The sequence below is a fragment of the Brienomyrus brachyistius genome, chromosome 1 (assembly GCF_023856365.1).
Source record: "Brienomyrus brachyistius isolate T26 chromosome 1, BBRACH_0.4, whole genome shotgun sequence".
Lineage (NCBI taxonomy): Eukaryota > Metazoa > Chordata > Actinopteri > Osteoglossiformes > Mormyridae > Brienomyrus > Brienomyrus brachyistius.
In genome coordinates this window covers 45,121,798-45,142,864 of record NC_064533.1, presented here as the reverse complement: position 1 = coordinate 45,142,864, position 21,067 = coordinate 45,121,798, and the positions used below count along the sequence as shown (strand labels likewise).

The 21,067-nt window shown below is 40.0% G+C and overlaps 1 protein-coding gene across 3 annotated transcripts in view; it reads right to left on the bottom strand.

Moving 5' to 3' along the window:
• Nucleotides 1–21,067, bottom strand: part of fgf14 (fibroblast growth factor 14) — a 123,683-nt gene that overhangs the window by 7,873 nt on the left and 94,743 nt on the right. For all 3 annotated transcript variants that reach the window (XM_049006097.1, XM_049006095.1, XM_049006096.1), the window contains 2 exons: nucleotides 13,283–13,393; nucleotides 11,932–12,035 (listed from right to left, as the gene is read on the bottom strand). In XM_049006097.1, the coding sequence (XP_048862054.1) occupies nucleotides 11,932–12,035; nucleotides 13,283–13,393 (215 nt within the window). The remainder of the gene's footprint in view (nucleotides 1–11,931; nucleotides 12,036–13,282; nucleotides 13,394–21,067) is intronic.

Below are 21,067 nucleotides of genomic sequence, written 5' to 3'. Positions count from 1 at the left end.
AGCAATGCACATACTGTATATCCCCCTTTGCACTCTGCTGCCAAAGTGATGCATGACTGAATTTTTGTAGGCAATATGATCATTTAAATAAACAATTGAAGAAATTCTCTTTGTCCAGTATATTTGATCAAACTGCAGTTCTCTTGGTGGCCAGGCCTGCACCCATGGGGTCTGGTTGGACACAGCCTGAAGAAGGCATGTGGGTCCCCCCTCCAATGGGCTCACCACCTGTAGGAGGGGCCAAAGGAGTGGGGTGCTGTGTGAATTGGGCAGTGGCGGGGACCTTGGCGGTCCGATCCTCGACTGCAGAAGCTAGCTCTAGGGACATGGAATGTTACCTCTCTGGCAGGGAAGGAGCTTGAGCTGGTGCGCGAGGTTGTGATGTACTGAGTAAATATAATGACGCATGACTTGGGCTCTGGAAAAAGTCTCCTCGAGGGGGGTTGGACCCTCTTCCACTCTGCAGTTGCTTGCGGGGAGAGGTGCCGGCAAGGGTGGGCATACTTATTGCCCCCTGGCTGGGCACCTGTGTATTGGGGTTTACTGCGGAGGATGAGAGGGTAGCCTCCCTTTGCTTTCGGGTGGCCCAAGCGTATAGTGAGGGTCTGCAGGGAACGTCAGAAGGAGCTTCAACTCCTACCTCCGGCAGAACTTTTCCCATGTCCTGGGGGAGACAGGGGACATTGAGTCCGAATGGGACGTGTGGCCATTGTGGCCAATTCCCGAACGTCCTGGTGGACACCGGTGGTGAGGGATGCTGTCAAGCTGAAGAAGGAGTCCTATCGGGCCTACAGTATTTAGCCTGTGGGACTCCAGAGGCAGCTGATGAGTACCGGTGGGCCAAGAGGAAGCCAAAAAAAGGAGTTTGATGGAGAACGACTTCAGGACAGCTTCGAGGAGATTCTGGTCCACCATCTGGTGTCTCAGGGCGGGAAAGTGGTGCAGCATCAACACTATTTATGGTGGAGATGGGGCGCTGCAGACCTCAGCTAGGGACGTTGTGGGTCGGTGGAAGGAATACTTCGAAGACCTCCTCAATCTCACCGACACGCCTTTCAGTGAGGACTTGGGAGTGGGCTCCTGTATCTCTGGGGCGGAGGTCGCTGAGGTGGTTAAAAAGCTCCTCGGTGGCCGGGTCCCGGGGGTGGATGAGATCCCCCCGGAGTTCCTCAAGGCTCTGGATGTTGCAGGGCTGTCCTGGTTGACATGCATCTGCAGCATCGTGTGGACACCGGGGGAAGTGCCTCTGGATTAGCAGACCGGGCGGGTGGTCCCCGTCTTCAAGAAGGGGGACCGGAGGGTGTGTTCACACTCCTCAGCCTTCCTGGTAAGGTCTATTCAGGGGTTCTGGAGAGGAGGGTCCGCCGGATTGTCGAACCTCGGATTCAGGAGGAGCAGTGTGGTTTTTGCCCTAGCCGTGGAACAGTGGACCAGCTCAATCCTTTCAGCAGGGTCCTGGAGGGAGCGTGGGAGTTTGCCCAACCAGTCTACATGTGCTTTGTGGACTTGGAGAAGGCATTTGACCGTGTCCCTCGGGGAGAACTGTGGTGAGTGCTCCAGGAGTATGGGGTGCTGAGCTTCCTTATAAGGGCTGTTCAGTCCCTGTACGACCGGTGTCAGAGCTTGGTCCGCATTGTCGGCAGTAAGTCGGACTTGGACTCCGCCAGGGCTGCCCTTTGTCACCGATTCTATTCATAGCTTTTATGGACTGAATTTCTAGGCACAGCCAGGGCATTGACGGTGTCCGGTTTGGTGACCTCAGGATTAGGTCTCTGCCTTTTGCACATGATGTGGTTCTGTTGCCTTCATCGGACCGTGACCTTCAGCTCTCACTGGAGCAATTCACAGGCGAGTGTGAAGTGGCTAGGATGAAAATCAACACCTCCAAATACAAGACCATGGTCCTCAGCCAGAAAAGGGTGAAGCGCATCGAGAGGAGCCAGATGAGGGGGCTTGGGCATCTGATCAGGTGCCTCCCTGGTGAGGTGTTCCGAGCATGTCGTACTGGGAGGAGGCCCCAGGGAAGACCCAGGACACGCTGGAGAGACTATGTCTCTCGGCTGGCCTAGGAACGCCTCGGAATTCCCCCGGAGGAGCTGGATGAAGTGGCCAGGGAGAGGGAAATCTGGGTTTCCCTGCTTAGACTGCTGCTCTCATGACCCAATCCAGAAAAGCGGTAGGAGATGGATGGATGAATGGATGGATGGATGAAGGTCATATCAAGTGACGAAACTGAAAATGTTGATGAAGCAGGTTTATGTCATTGATGATTACCTGAACGTGGTAATTTAGGCTTTACACAAATGAACGCTTACAGCATCCCACATAGGTCAATGAAAAAGAACATTATCTGCCAATGTATTGGGTTGGACCAAAAAAAAGCTGAAACACCACATTAAAAGGACTTTAAAACAAGTTAATCAGTATTACAAATGCAGCTACAAAGGTGAGTCATATCAGGTTAAATGCCAGTTAACAGTATGTAGCTATATAATACGTATGACAACCAGCACCATTATATGTGACTTGTCAAACTAACGATGTTCCAAAAAGCCAAAATGTTGTCTTTAATACAGGTGACTTGGTCATAAAAACTACTAAATGACTTAATGCATCACAGGGAACAGTCATGACAGAATATCCTCAACATGGACAAAGAAGAAACTCGGTAACCAACAGGAGGTGATGGACATTTAAAAAGACTAAATGTTGCTAAATGTCACAAGAGGAAAGTCGCGAAAATAACCACAGAACTGAATCAGCACCTCTGTGCCTCAGTCCCAAAACAAAAACTAAATGCCATGAGCTTCTCAGAACTTTAATGAATGGCACAATTGCCTTTCAGAACCCAGCTGTAGCCAAAGCCAAATCAACAAATATGCATTAACCTGTTGTAATGGGCACAAAACCTGGACCTGCAGGCAATGAAAAAACGTAATATGGTCTGATGATCCATCTTTCACCCTATTTATTACATCCAGATGGTTTAACACTAGGAGACATATGCTCCCACAGTCTACAATGTTTGTTTGTATGGGCAGCCATTTTGTAAGAGTCATTAGATCTGGTGATTATTCAGCAAGATCTTATAATGGCCACGGAATGTGAAGCCATTTTGTTGAGCCAGGTGCACCCTATCGTGCAAACATTATTCCATTGATGCCAATATACACACGCCTAAACAAATCTAAGAGTAATCTAAATATTATCGAGTAATTCAGAGTAATGTACAGTAAAAATAAAATCTTGACAAATGCTGAGGCAAAACATCTGCATTGTAACTGTCAAGTAAACACTAGAAATCTACTACCATATTTGAGTACTATGAAATATCTTTGTTCAATAGCACTTATGACCATGTTTTTAGTAATTTAATGCATTATAATGCATTCATAAAGCATTATAAATATGGCTATAAATATTTATAAAAAAGGCATAACACATGTATATTATGCATTATGACTGCCTTATGAAGCTCTCACCTATAATGCACTATAAACACCTTTATAGTGCAGTAGAAAGCATCCTTAATGCTTATACCAACCATTATAATGCATTATAAAGGTATCTATGGTGCATTATAGAAGAGAGCATCATAAAGCATTTATAATGCATAATAAACGTGGCTATAATGTGTTATGGCTTTTAATAAATATTTATAGGCATCTTTATAATGCTTTCTGAATGCATTATTATTTGTTATGAATGTCTTTAGAAATAACTAAAAATAGGGTCTTAAGTAAAGTGTTACCCTTTGTTCCTTAAAATTAAGATTCAATCTGGCATGTAAAATTAACTGTGAGCCTTTAAAGGCACATCATTATCCAAAGACTGGTAGCTCAGTGCCTTCTTATCTCAGGTGAGCTAGTAATGATTACAGCAGATGTCCAGAAATCCAGCTCTCTGTTTTAGCTGTGCAAACTCAAGGACAGCTGCTCATTTCAAGGATTATTTCAAGTGGCAATTAAGGGCTAACGCAGTGGAACTGTCATGTGGTCTGGCCTGAGCTCAGGTGTCACAGATAACTAATGAACTGGCCAGTCCAGTTTACAGTCATTAGCAGAGCATCTCCCCAAGCATTCAGCACCGTGAGTCTAAGGCTGGTTTAAATCTCAAGGTGTATCTGGAGAGATTAATGAATAATGTAACAAAGGCTCATTTTATGTCTATTTTTCTAAGTATTTTTGTCTGAAATTTTGCAGTGACATTGAAGATGAAATGAGGTAGAAACAGGGTGCAAAAAAGACAAAGTGTACATTTGACTGCCTGGGTAAAGTACTATATGCAAGGGCTGGATAGTTCAGGTCCAGACTGTAAAAATCCAGACCAAGGTTTTGTTTCAACCATCCAGTTGATCATAAAGAGTCACAGTCACAAAAGTATTCAACTGTATGCATTGATTGTCAATATACAACTGACTGAATTAGCTTACATTACTTAGCATACATTAAGATGAATTAGCAAAAAAAAAAAGCTCAGTTTTGCATGGTGCTCAGCCCTGCTCCAGTCTACAACAAGGTGGTGCATGGTCTCTATATCCATTCTTCTCTTCTAGCGGGTACAGTCTGAAGCATCTTTGAGGCCAACCAGGCCACTCCTGATGCAGGACTCCTGACTGATAACATGCTGAATGAGTCATCTTCATCCTTACCCTCACCCCCAGGTAGGTCAGCACTAAAGTGGAGCTACCTGCAAAAACAACTGTGCCATGTACTGAGTAACCTAGATCACAATTTGCCTCCACAACCCCAGACTGATGCCACATCTCAAGATCTGATCACTAAAAGAGTCTCAAATTGTTGACCTGGCTTGTCACTGACCTGAAACACATTATATACACCAACCTAAATTCTACCAGACCAAAGAAAACGTTAAATACTTTTGTATCAAGATATTTTTTCAAGCAAACAGGTCAAGCAATAGAACCAACCCTTGCAGCTTGCTGTGAGATTGCTACTCTCCACCAATGCATTTTTCATTCTTACCAAGACAACCATTTGTCTTTTTTATAAAGAAAAATAGCAGTGTGAAATTCATCTGATAATTGAGTTTGAATTATATAAATTTAAAGCCTAAGAACTTGACATATATTACCAATCTAGCTCAAATACTTAAAAGGGCTTTACTGGTCAAGAATTTACTGGTAATAATATTATATGTCAATATAGGCAGCATTATACTGAAAATGTAGAACTGATTACACAATCTGTTGAAAGACGTTAATAAATGTTAATAAAACATATACAATTATATAATGTTGAAGAATGAAATGGGAAAATATAATTTTTCTCCTGGAAAAAAATACACACTTGGCCAGACTAGCATTCAAAATGTAAAGGGAGGTTAAACGAAAATTTTCACCAACTATGTTTAAATCTCCTTTAAATGTCATCCCTGTCCTTTGCTAAGCCTTTTGGGCAATTCCGGATCCAGTCAGTGTGACCTTGAAAGCTGAAGAAATCCCTAAGATGTAAATGTGTTTGTGTGCCATGGTACGGTGGAAGATAGCCCCCACAATCCCCCCCCCCCCCCCCAACTCTGAGGCTGATTCCTTTGCCATTCTAGCGCTTGAAAAATTATTTCATTCTTGGGTTCAAGTCATTTATCTATTCAAAGGTACATCACATGTTGTCATATCAAACACCTTTCTGAGGGCAGGTACTCAAAGATGAGGAAGGGGCACTAATGACGTGAATAAAGGGAGAAACTTAAACAGGGCAAAAGATGCAGGTGCCGAAAAGGTACAGCCCCCCCCCCCCCACCCTCCTCCCCCAGGAAGTTCTTCCAGAGGCCTCTGCGATGGACTGAGGATAAATGGCAAAGTTCCCGCCTAAGCGTGGCACATCTGGAGCGGAAAACGCGTCCAAGACTCACCGCAAATTGCATGGGGCACCCATCCCTTTTCAGAGTCACGGCTGTTCCAGGTACCTTAATTAATGATGCCGGCAATTAAATGGCTGCTAAATCAAAGAGGTGTGCAGCCTAACTGCCTGTCTCGTGGTTGCCATGACTCAGTACACTGATGATGGTATGATACACAGTAATGGGACCTCACCCTTCCTGGTCATTCTCATGGATTAGTGGGAATATGGCTTGTGGGATGATGACTTTGTTTTCACGCTCAGCTTCTGCGTCGCCAGTTCTTGCCGAGTCACAATTGAGGACATTTACGCAAGTTTAGTACAAGTAAAGTGCAGACTGAGGTTTCAGCACAGTGGCTTCCACACCTGTAGAGCATCAACAGTGTGTGAAACAGAGTCATTATATGTGCCAAGCAATCACCCCATTCTACCTTTCAGCATGCAAACAAAACTTGAGCCAAATCGGAGCCGAAAAGCGCCAAAGTGTGAAACTGCTTCAGATTAATCACTAGCAGCCCAAATACATTCCCTGCTGCTAACCCTGATAAAAAAAACTGCGCTAAAACCTCTCGAGAATAGATGCTGTGCTAAGGAAGTAGCTGTGTGATATTAAAGATACAACACTTGGTATTTCAGTTGTAGAACAGCACATGTTACTAAACCAAACCTTATTTACTGTGAGAGCTACTTCTACAAAGATAATAATCAGGGGAGGGAGAGAGATAAACAGTAAAAGTTGTCAACTTTTTAGTTCTCATTTTATATTCAGCTAAACAAAACAAACAAACAAATAAATAAAATTAGCATAATTCATCCTAATTGTAAAAAGCGTCACGGGCTTGGCTCCCTGCGAGTTACTGATAGCTCATAAGTGACACGTTGGCAACCAATTTGTACTTAACTGGACTATTTCTGAAACGTATGGAAACAGTAGCATCGTTTCCATTCTTCTTTTTCAGCGGCATATGTGAAAATAGTTCTTGCATTTCAAATGCGCAGGAAAAAAAAATTTCTCAAAAGGACTTAAAGGAATAGAATTCTTGAAGATTGTTAACTTGATAAGACATTAAGGGGCTTGACGCTTTTATTTTTATTTTCATTATTTATCAAATTAAAGTAAATATGACAATAAAAGTATATTAAGTTGAATAGATTTGGAAGAGAAATTTGTGAATGTTAAATACGGCACGCTAAAGAATTTCAAACATGCATTACTATAAAGATCAAACAATTTTAAATTATACATAACAGATTAAACAAGTTCATACTACAAATGAAGGCAAATAAACAATGCAGCATGACGACCATGAACAAAGGGTGTCCTGTTAGACGGGGCGTATGTGTTCCCAGGCTTTGATAGTCATATTTTAGCCAAATACCACACTTTAACAAAAGGCCATTTCTGATTCACAGAAAAGGAAACTCATTCTCCACTCCTCTCAAGCTGCTGCTTAAAAGAGGAAATGCCCAGGAAGGAAAATAAGAATAATAGCCCTGATCTATGTCAATTCTGCCAGACACTTGAGTCCACTGTAACAAAGACTGATGTAGAAAATGAATTTTCAGTCTTAAAAACGTTTTCATAGATTAAATGCTTCTTTCCAATACCAACTAGGCGACATGACCTAGGTTCCACATCAGCAGGCAAACTGTCAGGTGAGGGTCTCCCTACAGTACGTTCCCTGCCTGACACCTGTGATAATTACTGTCATGCAACATTCCCAAATAAATGATTATTTTGGGGGTGAAATCAGAGGGCAAGTTGTTTTTTAAGGCATTTTTATAATGCTACCCTGGGCATTAAGACACCACAAATGACACCTAAATGATTTACTGTAATAAAAAGTGTTACTGCATTTTTGTGAAGAAGCAGCTTATCTGCATTCAGGCATTTCCTAGAATTCACCGAAATATTTCCTGCTCCAGAATGTCATAAATAATTACATTTTTATGACTCTATTACAGCTGTCCTGTTTATCAGCTCTGATGATAATGTCTCGGAGACACAAAACAAAATATATTGTATATGAGGTCTGTCACATGGCAAAGCATTTTGCCTGCACTCTGTAGTTAATCTTTTAGTACAAATCATTTATACAGGAAAAATAGCCGAATGGGCTTAAAGAGGGATTATCCTATTTAAACTATCGCATCTATTCTATGGATATAAAAAAAAAAACCCTGAAAATTGCACTTACCGTTCTATATTTCATGCATTTACAGTATGATGCTAATATGCTTGTCCTCATGGGTGAAAATAGTTGCAAGCACTTTACAGGTACTAGAGTGAATTGTGCCCTTCGGTTCCTGGAAAAGGCTCCAGGTTCCCCACAAGGCTGTGCTGAGTTAGCGGTCGGCGGATGGATCCAAATGGATCCAAAAACCAAATGCACTGTACTGTAGATGTTAAAATCAGCATGACCTCAAAACCGAAAGCTTTTGTATTTTTTTCCTATACAATCACAGAGGTAAAGGCTTATTGGACAAGTCATTTTTCCATTTCCACTGCATCACGTGAAATAGTAGGTTAATCATGCTGTGGATACAAAAATGAGCAAGAAAACAATGAAATGTGAATCATTCTTACATTCTTGCAATCTATGCTAATAATTATGAAACGTTACATACATCCCAACTAGGGTATTCGGCCTTGTGCCCTAAGCTGCTTGGGGATGAGATCTGGGTCTCGTGTGACCCTCACCAAGATAATGCTTAGGAGAAGAAGGTTTGAGTAGATATGCTGCATAGAAAGAAAGCCAGAGAAATTGTGCAAAGAATCTATCTTTAAGTCAATAAAGCTTAATCGTTTTATTAGAACAATTGTTCATGGACAGGCATATACAGGCAGTCCCCAGGTTACGAATGAGATCCGTTCCCAAAATCTGACTTTAAGTTGAATTAGTAAGTCAAATTTGAACAATAATAATATAGCAATAACACAGGTAACTACATACAGTACTACTGTATACCTCAAGTCAACGAACCGCTGAAGTCGTGCAATGTTTGCAGAACCGTCACAAGGTACTGTGTGAGTTTGTTATTACAAACAATTCTATTTAACCCGAATTTTTAATACAATAGGCTTTATTGTAGTCAGTATGAGTTGTCCGTAAGTCGGATGTTCTTAACTTGAGGACTGCCCATATGTAGAACTGATGTTGTTGAATAATTTCCTTGTTTGGTTTTGTTTGGTGTCTATATAAATTCCAGTGTTATTGTACGTTTGTTACTGAACCAATATATATGGCAAACTCGGCCTCTTTAGCTTTGCTTCTCAGGTATGCTGCTACCGCATCTGAGATATAGATATTACCCGTGAGGGTATTTTAACAGAAACATTTTAATTTTCTTTAAGAGACGATTGCCTTTTGACAACAGAGAATTTGTTTCTATGAATATTTTACACATACGACTGTTTTGGAAACACAGAGCAGACAAGCTTGACAGTTCAGCTTCGCATATTAAGTGAATTTGTTATACAAATTTGAAGCCTTAAAACCCAGGTTACCATGTTCTTGGTAACTTGTAAATGCTTGTTTTTGGAAGTTTTTGGTGGAAGGTCTCCCCAGTCAAAAACTATTCAGACTGCTACTGTCAAATGTTTCATGGAATTTGTCAAATATTTTATGTGTTATATATTTATACTTATATTTTGATTGTTAATTTGTGTTAACCTAACCGAGACTTGGACTCAGTTTGGAACCCATGATTTGAGAAGACTTGAGGTTATAGTCCCCGGATACCATAACGTTAATTTTATAATTTCAGTATATATATATCCTGCGATGGGCTGGCCCCCCATCCTGGGTTGTTCCCTGCCTCGTGCCCATTGCTTCCGGGATAGGCTCTGGACCCCCCGCGACCCAGTAGGATAAGCGGTTTGGAAAATGGATGGATGGATGGAGTATATGTTAATTCTCTGTTGTCAGCATTTTCAGTTGGCTGAATGCAAGGTCCCCTGAGTTAGTTTGCTGGAAAGACGCATCACTCTCTGCATACACACGGACGTACAAACTGTGTGAGGGGAGCCGTGAGTGGCCACTCTCGTTTAACCTATCTCTGCCTGTAAAGGACATATCCTACGATGCACTGTGGTGGAATTTTGCTGCAGCAAGTTATACACGCTAAAGGTAAAGAAAACTGGCATAGGTAGGGACTCAAGTTACATGACTCACAACTCTACTTGGACTTGAGTAACAAATTTGATGACTTGGGACGTGGCTGCAAAAATCATGGAAAGACTTGGACTCGACTTGGACTTGAGGGCAATGACTCGACACGACTCAAGACTTGACTGAGACTCGCCACGACTCAAGACTTGACTGAGACTCGCCAAGGAATGACTTGTTCCTATCCATGCCACAAGTTAACCTGCATCTACTGTACATTTCCCAGAGTGTACAACTTGTGTGCGTGTATGTGATAGACAGGAATTCTGTCCAGGTCATACCCCAGTCCCATGCCTTATGATGACCAGGTTTAATAATATTAACTCATAGTAACAGTAAAATCCTGTTTCAACATGTGAATCACTCATTCTCTGAATAATAGCTAAAACTCCATTGTATAATTATGGAACTGCTTCACACAATTTACAATCAGACAATGGTGTAATGACCAAATGCTGTGCAAAATCTATGTGAAACCCAACGATCCATAAAGTTTCCATATTGCTTATTCCTTGTAGGGGCACAGTGAGCCTGGAGCCTTGCATTAGACACATTAAAAAGAAAAATATCTGCCACACATTATATAATAGCAACTAAGACTGAGCTTAGCATAGGCAGCTAAACTGAGTGTGGGTGACAAGTGATAGAAATGGCTTAGTATATTATCAGGTGTCTAACAGCAAAAACGTAATAAATATTGGCATCAGTCCACTGTGTTTCGTATCTGCATTAAGGAAAAACCCAATCGTGCTGTTATCTTTTCTAAAGAATGCATTTGCCCACTACGTCAATCCATCTTTCAAGCACTTATCTCGGAAAGGATAGGGCACGGATACACCCTGCATAGGATGCCAGTTAATCACATGCCAACATATCCGATCACCAGGGGCATTTTAATGCACAGGCTTACCTGGGCTAATGCCCAGGGGCCTCTACTTGAAACTCAACGTTTTACTAGAATTTTTCTCAAATGTGATCAATACTGGCAAATACACTGAAATAAAGCACCAAAACATTATATTAGGGGTATGAAGGATATCTCATCAAATTATGACACTAATCCTATATGAAACATCAGAACACCTGCTAATTTTGAAAATTGGACTACATCAATCTAAGTAAATACGTAATGGTGCATGCTACTAAGCTATCAAATCTTCTAGATCAATCCTCCTCACAGCATAATCTCCTACTGATTTTAACCAGCACTTCATTTAAGCCTCTCCCCTTTACATCAACATGTATGAAGGCATCCTGTCTGTGCTTAAAAAAATGAATGTTTCGGAAATTAGGGAAAATATATATCGACAGAAAAACAGTGCTGCTTTACATTCCGAAGTGAATTTTTTTAGAGGTAGATATGGAGGGTGACTGAGCTCTGGAAGCTCAGGACGTCATGCTGCATTTCTTGTTCATCCTCTGGCCTAGTTTACTTGCCTTCGTGTGAGTCCTACGAATGGATGATTTAAACTCAGTGAGGAAATGCATCTGAGCTTCTTAACACAGCTTCCGCAGAGCATTTGCCATAGCAAATGGAACTTACACATGAGCCAAGAAGACTCACTTTTATTGCTGAAGTGAATACAATGTTAGATCCAGCTAAATTTCATTGGTAATCACACATCATACTTTGAGTACTTTGATGTAACATTTCTTGAAAATACGATATCTGGAAACTATATATTTCGGCATTTCTTGTACGTGGTATGGCAAGAAACACCAACCAAACACCAACTGTATCTCTGGGCCACAAACCTAAAATACATAGTTAAAAAAAATTTTTAGCTTTACTATGGAAAGTTATATTTCTGCTATATTTCACCTCCTTTTAAAGATAGCTAGCAAAATATCCCTTGCGCTTACAGCAGTAGCAAAAAGCAGAAAGACAACTGACTACTCACTGATGTGTAGAGGTGGCCTTCTCCGTTCATGCCGATGTACAATCCCGTCTTTACGGACTGGATGGCGACAACTCGAAGGCCCACAGGGATGAGGTTGAACAACGCTATAAACCAAAGTGGCATGCTAAGTCAACATATCTCCACAAAAGTAGTGCAAACTATTACAGTAATGTACTGTTACTCTGAAGAAAAAAACAAGAGCAGAACAGAAAATACATATTGTCTGTTGTTGGCCCTGCCGTTTGAATACATTATGTAACGCCTATTGTTTTTTGTATTAATGAACAATCATCCTGACAGGAAAACAAAGCAGAGCTGCATGGCTAATCTGAATTACAATGAACCAATCTGTGTTAACCTGGTAAGTGCAGGCATGTGTGTCTTTCCTATCTGAATAAAAATATATAATATGGTTTTGAACAGATAGTAATGGGTTGGTTCCCATTGTTCACTGTAAATCTGTTGTTCAAAAAATAATTACAGATATACATTTCTATCCCAACAGTAATAACTAAATACAGGCAACATATTATATCCCATAAATAGAACAATATACATAGACTATAATGGGTATGAAGCTGAACATGTTGTTTTGATTCTAATTTAATAGATTATAAACTGATTTGATGTCTAATAAGCACATATATTTAATAGGTATTTTTAGACATACAAGATTACAAACAAGGCGATCATAGTCCAGAGTCCAGGTTGGACACAGTGACCCTGTGAGTCTGTTCATAATGCAGGCCACTGTCCTTGTTTGATGCAATGTGGAAAAGGGTGCAAGAGATGTGACAGTACCAAAGGATGTGTCACTGTCCTAGCATTTGTGTGTAGTCTTACACATCACAGTAACTTGAATATTATTGCAGATGCACTGAAGTGTGTGATTCGTCCGTACAAAGTTTTAATAGTGTGCGATTCTTCTGCTTTTCTCTTGTTCTGCTCATTTCTATTTTTAATGATTAGATGCTTTGCCAAGTGATTTAAATACGAAAAATGTCCAACCAGGTTTACAGATACTTACTAAACCCCAATATATGAATATTTCTTGCACCATCCTCTGGTACTTCCTCAAGTAATTTTGGTCAGGTTTTATTGTTTGTATTTTATTGCAATGTTGGTATGTATCTCATCATTCAAGTACACACACACACACACACACACACACAAATGTTCATATACTTTGAAATGTAAACAAAAATTTTGATTAAAACAGTAATCCAGTTGTTCAAATAAATTCAGTGGCATCCTTATATTTAAGCTTGACATCAATGCACTACAGTAGGCAGCATGGTGGTCTTCCACCTTACACACAAGTACAAATACACAAGTAAAGCAAAAGACTTACAAGAATTACTGCTGTCATCCTTAGTCCCATCCAGAGATCCATCTGTGTTCATCTGCAAGTAGTATCCTTGCCTGCAATATAACCTGGTCACTATACCCTTGAGCTGGGGATCTGAAAGAAGAAATTGTAAACTGGTAAATGAGACTAGATCAAAGAAAAGCTGAAGGTTTTACAAGTTACAAAAAGTGCAGACTTGTACAAACGCTTCAGTTCTCCACTTCATGTCAAATATTACCAGAGCTACTGCAAAATTGTTGTTTTAATATTACACAATACTTGTATGATTATTGGTTATATGAGAAGATATTGCAAACTCATTTTAATCAAGCTACTTTTAGAAATTTTAGAGAGGATTTGGAGTTTACAAATTTTACAGTGGTACTTGTGTGAAACTCAAGAGCGCCCCCTAAGGGTTTACAATGGAAAACAGGGGTAACACATCACCCATATCTTTATTTATTTTGGTTTACCATTCAGGAGGGCGTACCAACTCTGCTAACGTTAGACAACCTTCAGGTAATTCTAATAAACAGCAATTTATCACAAATTAAAATATGTAGAATTAAAATAGACTTCTTTAGCAAAGATTGTTCAGTAAATGCTACGTGTAAACAGACATCTACCACAATGAGCAGCGGATAACAGATCATGCAACATCAAGAGTCAAAATTTAATAAGGATTTAGTCTGACTTTATATACTGACTGTTGCCTTCAGAACTCACAAATCATATTCAAGTAAACTGATGGTTTACAATAATACAGGTCATTTAGGCAATCCCAGGTAATTTAGAAATGACTCGGATCATTTGAAAAGGAAGAAATTAAAGACAAAGTCCACCCAATCTAGACCAATCCTAAGGGTACATTTAAATCATTAAGTCAGTCATGAATGGCGAGGGATTCTACAGAGGACCATGTATTCATCAGTGTTCATCTGTTGCCATGGGCTTATTTAGTTCACCGGACAATTTTAATAGATCAGCCTTAGAAGCTATCTAAGGTTGCTTCTCTGTTTTTGAGTACCTGGTCATATTATTGTTAATGTCAAATTTAGCCTGATTTCAAGACACTGTTCAGTGCAAAACATTAAAACATGCAGCCACAAAATAATGAATTACTGTGCTGTGGATTTGTAGCATTCTATACATTCAGCAGGAATACTAACTAAGCTTTTATCAATATACATTAATAATATGCTGCTGTCTGCATTTCAAGTAATCTTTGACTGTAACATATTACACTTACAGTTTTTATCACATTTATTAATCACTTTGACAAATAGTTACTTAATGCCAGTTGTTTGTTTTGAGTGCAATTCAAATGAATTTGGAGAAGAATGGAAATAGGGTGGCAATGTGGGAGACTTTGTGGGCTTTTAAATGGCTTCCCCACCCCCCCATTTGGCTGGCTGTGCACCTCGCAGTGTAGAAGAGAGCTCAGGCGGCACGGAGATTTTCACCAGCCTTTCATGCGGATTGGCTGTCTTATAACGTCTTACTTAATCATGCACAGTCAGTATACCGTCTTCAAAGGAAATGGGAGCCACTGCAAGTAAAGTTCTTTCAGGCAATGTTACGCAATTTTTTTTAAATAAAAATGGTGGATAAGTGGTGTGCAATTCTTATTCTTTTACTGGATTTTGCCCTACCTATTGTGCTAGTATTGAAATTGCCTTTACCTCTTTGAAAACTATTCATATTTGGTAAGATTCGTGCTTATAAATCTTACACTGCTGTTTTAATGGTCTAGAGAAGCAGTCATGTTTACACCTCTGTATAATGAATCCAGTGAGGATAAATATTGCTAATTCTCAACAATGTATAATCAAAGGAAAGTGCATGAGTCCTACAGTGTAGTGTAGCATACAAATGGTTTCTTTATTATCCTGAATGAATGAAATAAAGTGAGTACAGTACTTTACGTGTTAAGAATGACGTATATTGAGAATGACAGCTAAATCGTATGATGGAAGCAGTGTATAAAAAAATGCAAAAAAGTAATTTTGCATAATTTCACACAATAAAAATGCTTCTGCAAACAAAATTATTGATCTGAACAACATACATTACAGGATATCTTTTCTAATAACCGCGTGTAGTGATGTATGTTTAAACAATATTTTGATTATATATTATTGATTAAAAGAGATTTTGAGTGCAGAATGTTTAACAAATTAATTTAAATCTAATAAACAAGAATCAGAATCTTACAGCCATCCCGCACGTTCACGAGGGTTAAGGTACGGAAGATCCCCACAAATGTGAAAATCTACCAATGATACTTGGACTCATTATTCAAAATGCAAAAGTATTGGTACTGAAAGGTGAAAAGTTACTGCGAGAAGCACGAGATTCCAAAAGCCCCAAAAAATGTCTTAATCAATAGTATAGGTTTGGTTTCAACATTGGTAGAAATAGATCAGCCAGAACCCCCAGACCCCCAAACACATGTGACACCTGCTATAATGTCCCTACAATCCATACCCAAATATACGTATGTCCTTGCTTTTAATATTGAGGATGTAATCTGCACTTATATTAACACATATCGAATAACACTGATATTTATATAGGCCTATTAGGTGATTCTATGTGATCCACATAATGCTTAATAATGTTTATAAGGCTATGTTTGGCTTACGCCTCATCTGCCAGTTTCTGCATTCTTTCAGCAAGCTCTAAAAACATTCCCGTTTAATTGTTATATATAGTTAGGCCTATACTTTCATCAGACAAAGTTCCATTGGCCTAATTAAATCTAAAATGGGTGTAACTAAGACATGTCTCCTTAGATATGATCTTTGAATGTCCGAAGGAAATGGAGCACCAGACTTCTTCAGAAGCTACTGCATAGCAAGCACGTGAAATGGGACAATCAATTCATCTAAGCTAGTTCAAGGCTGGGGAACGTTTTGGATGGGATGCCAGTACAGGTAAGTGAAACAAAATTATATTTCATTTACTGTTACAGCCTGCACTCCTAGACAGGTCATAATCAAATATACATTAGTTGTATCCAGATACTACATTTAAAACGCAATTTAATATGAAAATACATGCAATTATATTTGTTGGTTCCAACTCAAGATTTTCAAGCAACTGAAAATGTCAGAAATGATCATTTGTTTAAGTAGCTTATATATTGGCCAAGTAATTAATTCCAAGAAATGCAAGGAAATGTAGCTCTTGATTTCATAGAATTCCTTTTTATATACATTGGTGTCTGCATGCAAAACATTGAAATAATCTCGCTAATAGAACAATTCTCCTTTGCATCTCAAGTCCCATTCAAGTCGTTAAGTAAATACAGATTCAAACTGCCAAATCGGTACCAAGCTTTACAAGCCAATATGATAGAGCCAAACCAGCAACTGCTTACTATGAGTCAGTGAATCTATCTAAACATAAATAAATAGACTCCTTTCATCACTGAGATGCCCGAAAGCACCATACCTTCAATATTGCTGTCATACCTTGTGTCTCCAGCAAAATCAATCCTGTGTCACGTGACAGAAGTGATTCCCTTTGGATGGCTGCTTGCTTTTTATTCTACAAAGCAAGAGCCTTTGTTCTTGACTGGTGTGGTACCCTGTGCTGAGGCCTAGCCAGATGAAGCCCACACATCAAAGGAGGAAAGTTAAATGGAAGAAAGGTACTGAATGCAAGTTAAAGTCTCCTTATTTCAGAGGTTTCTTACATATGCGGTTATATACACTGATCAGTCATAACATTAAAGCCAAACTGCCTAACATTGTGTAGGCCAACCTTGTGTCTCCAAAACAGCTCTGACCCATGGAAGTATGGACTCCACAAGACCTCTGAAGGTGTCCTGTGGTATCTGGCACCAAGCCGTTAGCAGCAGATCCTTTATGTCCTGTAAGTTGTGAGGTGGAACCTCCATAGATTGGACTTGTTTGTTCAGCACATCCCACAGATGCTCGATCAAATTTAGATCTGGGGAATTTGGGGGCCAAGTCAACACCTTGAACTCTTTTTCATGTTCCTCAAATCATTCCTGAACAATTTTTACAGTGAGGCAGGGTGTATTATCCTGCTGAAAGAGGCCACTGTCATTGGGGAATACTGTTGCCATGAAGGGGTGAGCTTGGTTTGCAACAGTGTTTAGGTAGGTGGTACGTGTCAAAGTAACATCCACATGAATGCCAGGACACAAGGTTTCCCAGTAGAACATCGCCCAGAGCATCACACTGCCTCCACTAGCTTGCCTTCCTCTCATAGTGCATCCTGGTGCCACACACCCAGCTGTCCTCATGATGTGACAAAAAACATGACACATCAGACCAGGCTACCTTCTTCTGTTGCTCCATGGTCCAGATGTAACACTCATGTGCCTTCGGCAATGGACAGGGATCAGGCATGTGGTCTGTGGTTACACAGCAAGCTGTGATGCACTGTAGCTCTCCTGTAGGATCGGAGCAGAAGGCCAGCCTTTGTTCCCACATGCATCAGTGAGCTTTGGGTGCCCAGAACCCCATCACCAGTTCACAGGTTGGCCTTCAGGTTGGCCTTCCTTGGACCTCTTTTGGTAGGTACTGATCACTGCATACCAGGAACACCCCACAAGACCTGTCTGGGGATGCTCTGACACAATTTGGCTCTAGTCAAAGCCACTCGGATCTTAGCACTTGTTAATTTTTCCTGCTTCCGAGAAACCAGTTTCAAGAACTGACTGTTCCCTTACCTAAAATGTACTGGCACCCTTGACAGATGCCATCGTAACAGGATAATCAATGTTATTCACTTCACCTGTCAGTGGTTCTAATGTTATTGCCTATCAGTCTATAGCAGGTATACAAATGAGGATACACAAGGAGTTATGCATGAGATAATAGGACTCAAACTGAATTCACATCTGAGTCTATTACACCACTCACCTTTTCTACCTTATTCTACCTCATCTGTAGCATTAATCTGATGCTTTGTGTACATATGATCAGTTTTTAAACAGACTGATCTAGATAATCATGACTCTAAATATTAACCTCCAGGCTGCCCCACAACCTTGACCAAATCAAGCAGCTGGAAGATAGATGGATGGATGGATGGATGATTACATTACTTCATTGTTAACAATAGCAGTTGCAGAGGGTATCCTGACATTATGCATGGATGACTTGAAAAATTGAAGCATACAGTTTAGTGTTTATGTGCATTTCGGAGGCTGACATCATGCACACACTGTCTCCATGGGTAAGTATCAGCAAGGAAACCTGTAAGCTAGATTTCCCTCATCATGTGATCAGAAGCAGTGAGATTAATTTCTGTCACCGTTCCCCAACGGATTAATTGTGCTGATTGTAACACAGATGCTGCCAGTTCAAGATAAATAACATGTTGTTTGAATATCTCCTTAGTCCTCAACTATATTTTGTGAATCTAGGAAATTAAACACTGAATTAATGTAAATGCTATAAAGCAGCGTATCTCAAACTTATTTGTCCTGGGGACCAGTCATGTCAGCCCCCCCCTGACTGACTGACAGACAGACAGACAGACAGACTGACAGACAGACAGACAGATAGATAGATCATTTTATTTGGTGCATATTGAGTCTGTTCTCACCGTCCTGCACATTCTGCTCACCCGCGGCTAAAGGGATTTCCTATAGATCCTGTATATAAGGTGGCGTCTGCACTTGAAAATGTTCACACCGAATCACTGGCTCAGCTGCTTCATGCGTGTGCCGTCTGCATTGCCAGATTACCCAGAGAAGAGTGTGATCCCCTGCATCACCGTACTGTAGATACCACACCCGAAGTACCAATAGAGCACATTCTAACCATTCTTCTCTTTGCGTGTTTGTGTGCACACAACAGTAAGAGTTCCCTCCCTGTAGCACAACTGGGGCTGTGATAGGAACCTCCACCCCCCCCCCCCCCCCCACATACAGACTCCCAAAAGGCAAAGCTAACCATTATACAGAAAGGACACGCTCTGCTGCACACAGCGGCAGCAGACATAAACATAAGATGGGACTGACCCACTTTCGCCATTTCTGGAATACAAGAGGGGCTTTTCCAGTCTAGATACCTCCCCTACCTTCCTGTTTCCATGGAGATACTCCTGCATTTACATATCTGATATTTATCAACACAGTCTGGTTTACATTTGCTCTTACGTTTCTTCTCGACTGCAATTCCGAAATATAAAGTCTAGTATTATTTCGTAAACTGCTCATTACGTTTATATACAGTACAGTCACATGTCTGTATGATGGCTATACTGTAGTAGCGTCTTTTCATAATGGTTCCATATTTTAGAACAAAAACAATATGGGGCACATTTTGATTAAACATTCACAGCTTTCCTCCGAATGCCGCTAGTAATCTTTCTGGTCTTTGGAATCTACCCGCAGTTTCAATTTCCTTCACGTGACCCCCAGTGATTGCAAAATATTAAAGATAATACAATTTTTTAGAAGCCTACAGATTGAAAAAAAAAAAACAAACAACTCCTGTATCCTTTCAACACTGTGTCATAATTCACCAGACAGACGGTTCCTTTCAGTAGAGTAATATGCCATATACAACAATTTACAAGCAAACCAATTTACAGTGAAACATTGTTTCCAGTATAAGCACCTGAGATTGTAAAGGGAAAGGTCCATGCAGCATCATAGAAAAAGTACAATGTAATATTCAAAAAGGAATTGTATTTCCAATTCTAGGAGAACCGCTGGGCAATCTATCATATCTAGTCACTATAGCATTCAAGTTAAAGATCATTAATGTCATTTTCTGGACATTTTTGTCAGCGTTACAGAGAGACCTGTGTCTGATTGTTTTAGCTCTGAAAGAAGTTCAGCGATGATAAATGTGATACCTTATGTAACTAGACCCACTCTTACTACATTCTTCAGATCAAAGACACCTTTCTCTGCTCTATATTTCCAGCTAACAACAGCTAGTAACAGAAATACAAGCTACTCTTTTTTCACATTGTTTTAATATCCTATAAACACGGAAGATGCTAGAGATTTTTGGCCCCATGAAAACATATCTTATTGGGCTCCCAACACAGACCCATCAAATTAGGTTCCAAATTGTTTAGGGTCTGCAATAGTCCCATCTTTCCCCACATTTATGGTGTCTCTGCCTATAAATGTTGAATCCAGGGTATATTTGCACGAAATTGCCTTAGAGGGTCATAACTTTTATATTTCTCAGTACATATGATTGCTTTCTTTTGCTTCTGCTAACTTTTGTTAAAATATATCGAAGGATGAATCCTCATGATAACTGAGATTCAGAAGTAAATTCCAGATGCCTCACAGTCAACTCAAAACAAGCCTTTTAACTTACAATACACTTCCAATATAATTAGACCCCCAATTACCATTTGTAAAAAAAAAAAAAAATCTATTTTAATGTGAACTTAAAATTTGTCATAATCCTAATGGTTTAAATTTGTTAGATATAGGACCCTAAAACCATTCAAAACAAAATTCTATGCACCATGAAGTACAGGGCAGTAATAGTCATTGGTTGAACTAAAATGGCCGTTACGCATTTATACGTTTGTCAATACACTGACAGGATGATTCATCACTTGAGTTTCTCAATATATTTGCTATATTTTTTACTTTTAATTTATTTGCGGAAAAAGCCCCTTTTGATACCTCTGACTGGAACCACGGTATATACAGTATGGGGTGAAATATTATTATTGATAAATACAACTTATCACACCAAGTCTCCTATTGGCACTGGCACTCTTAAAATGTGTCTTAAAATGTAACTGCTTTTAAACAAAGCATTACTACTT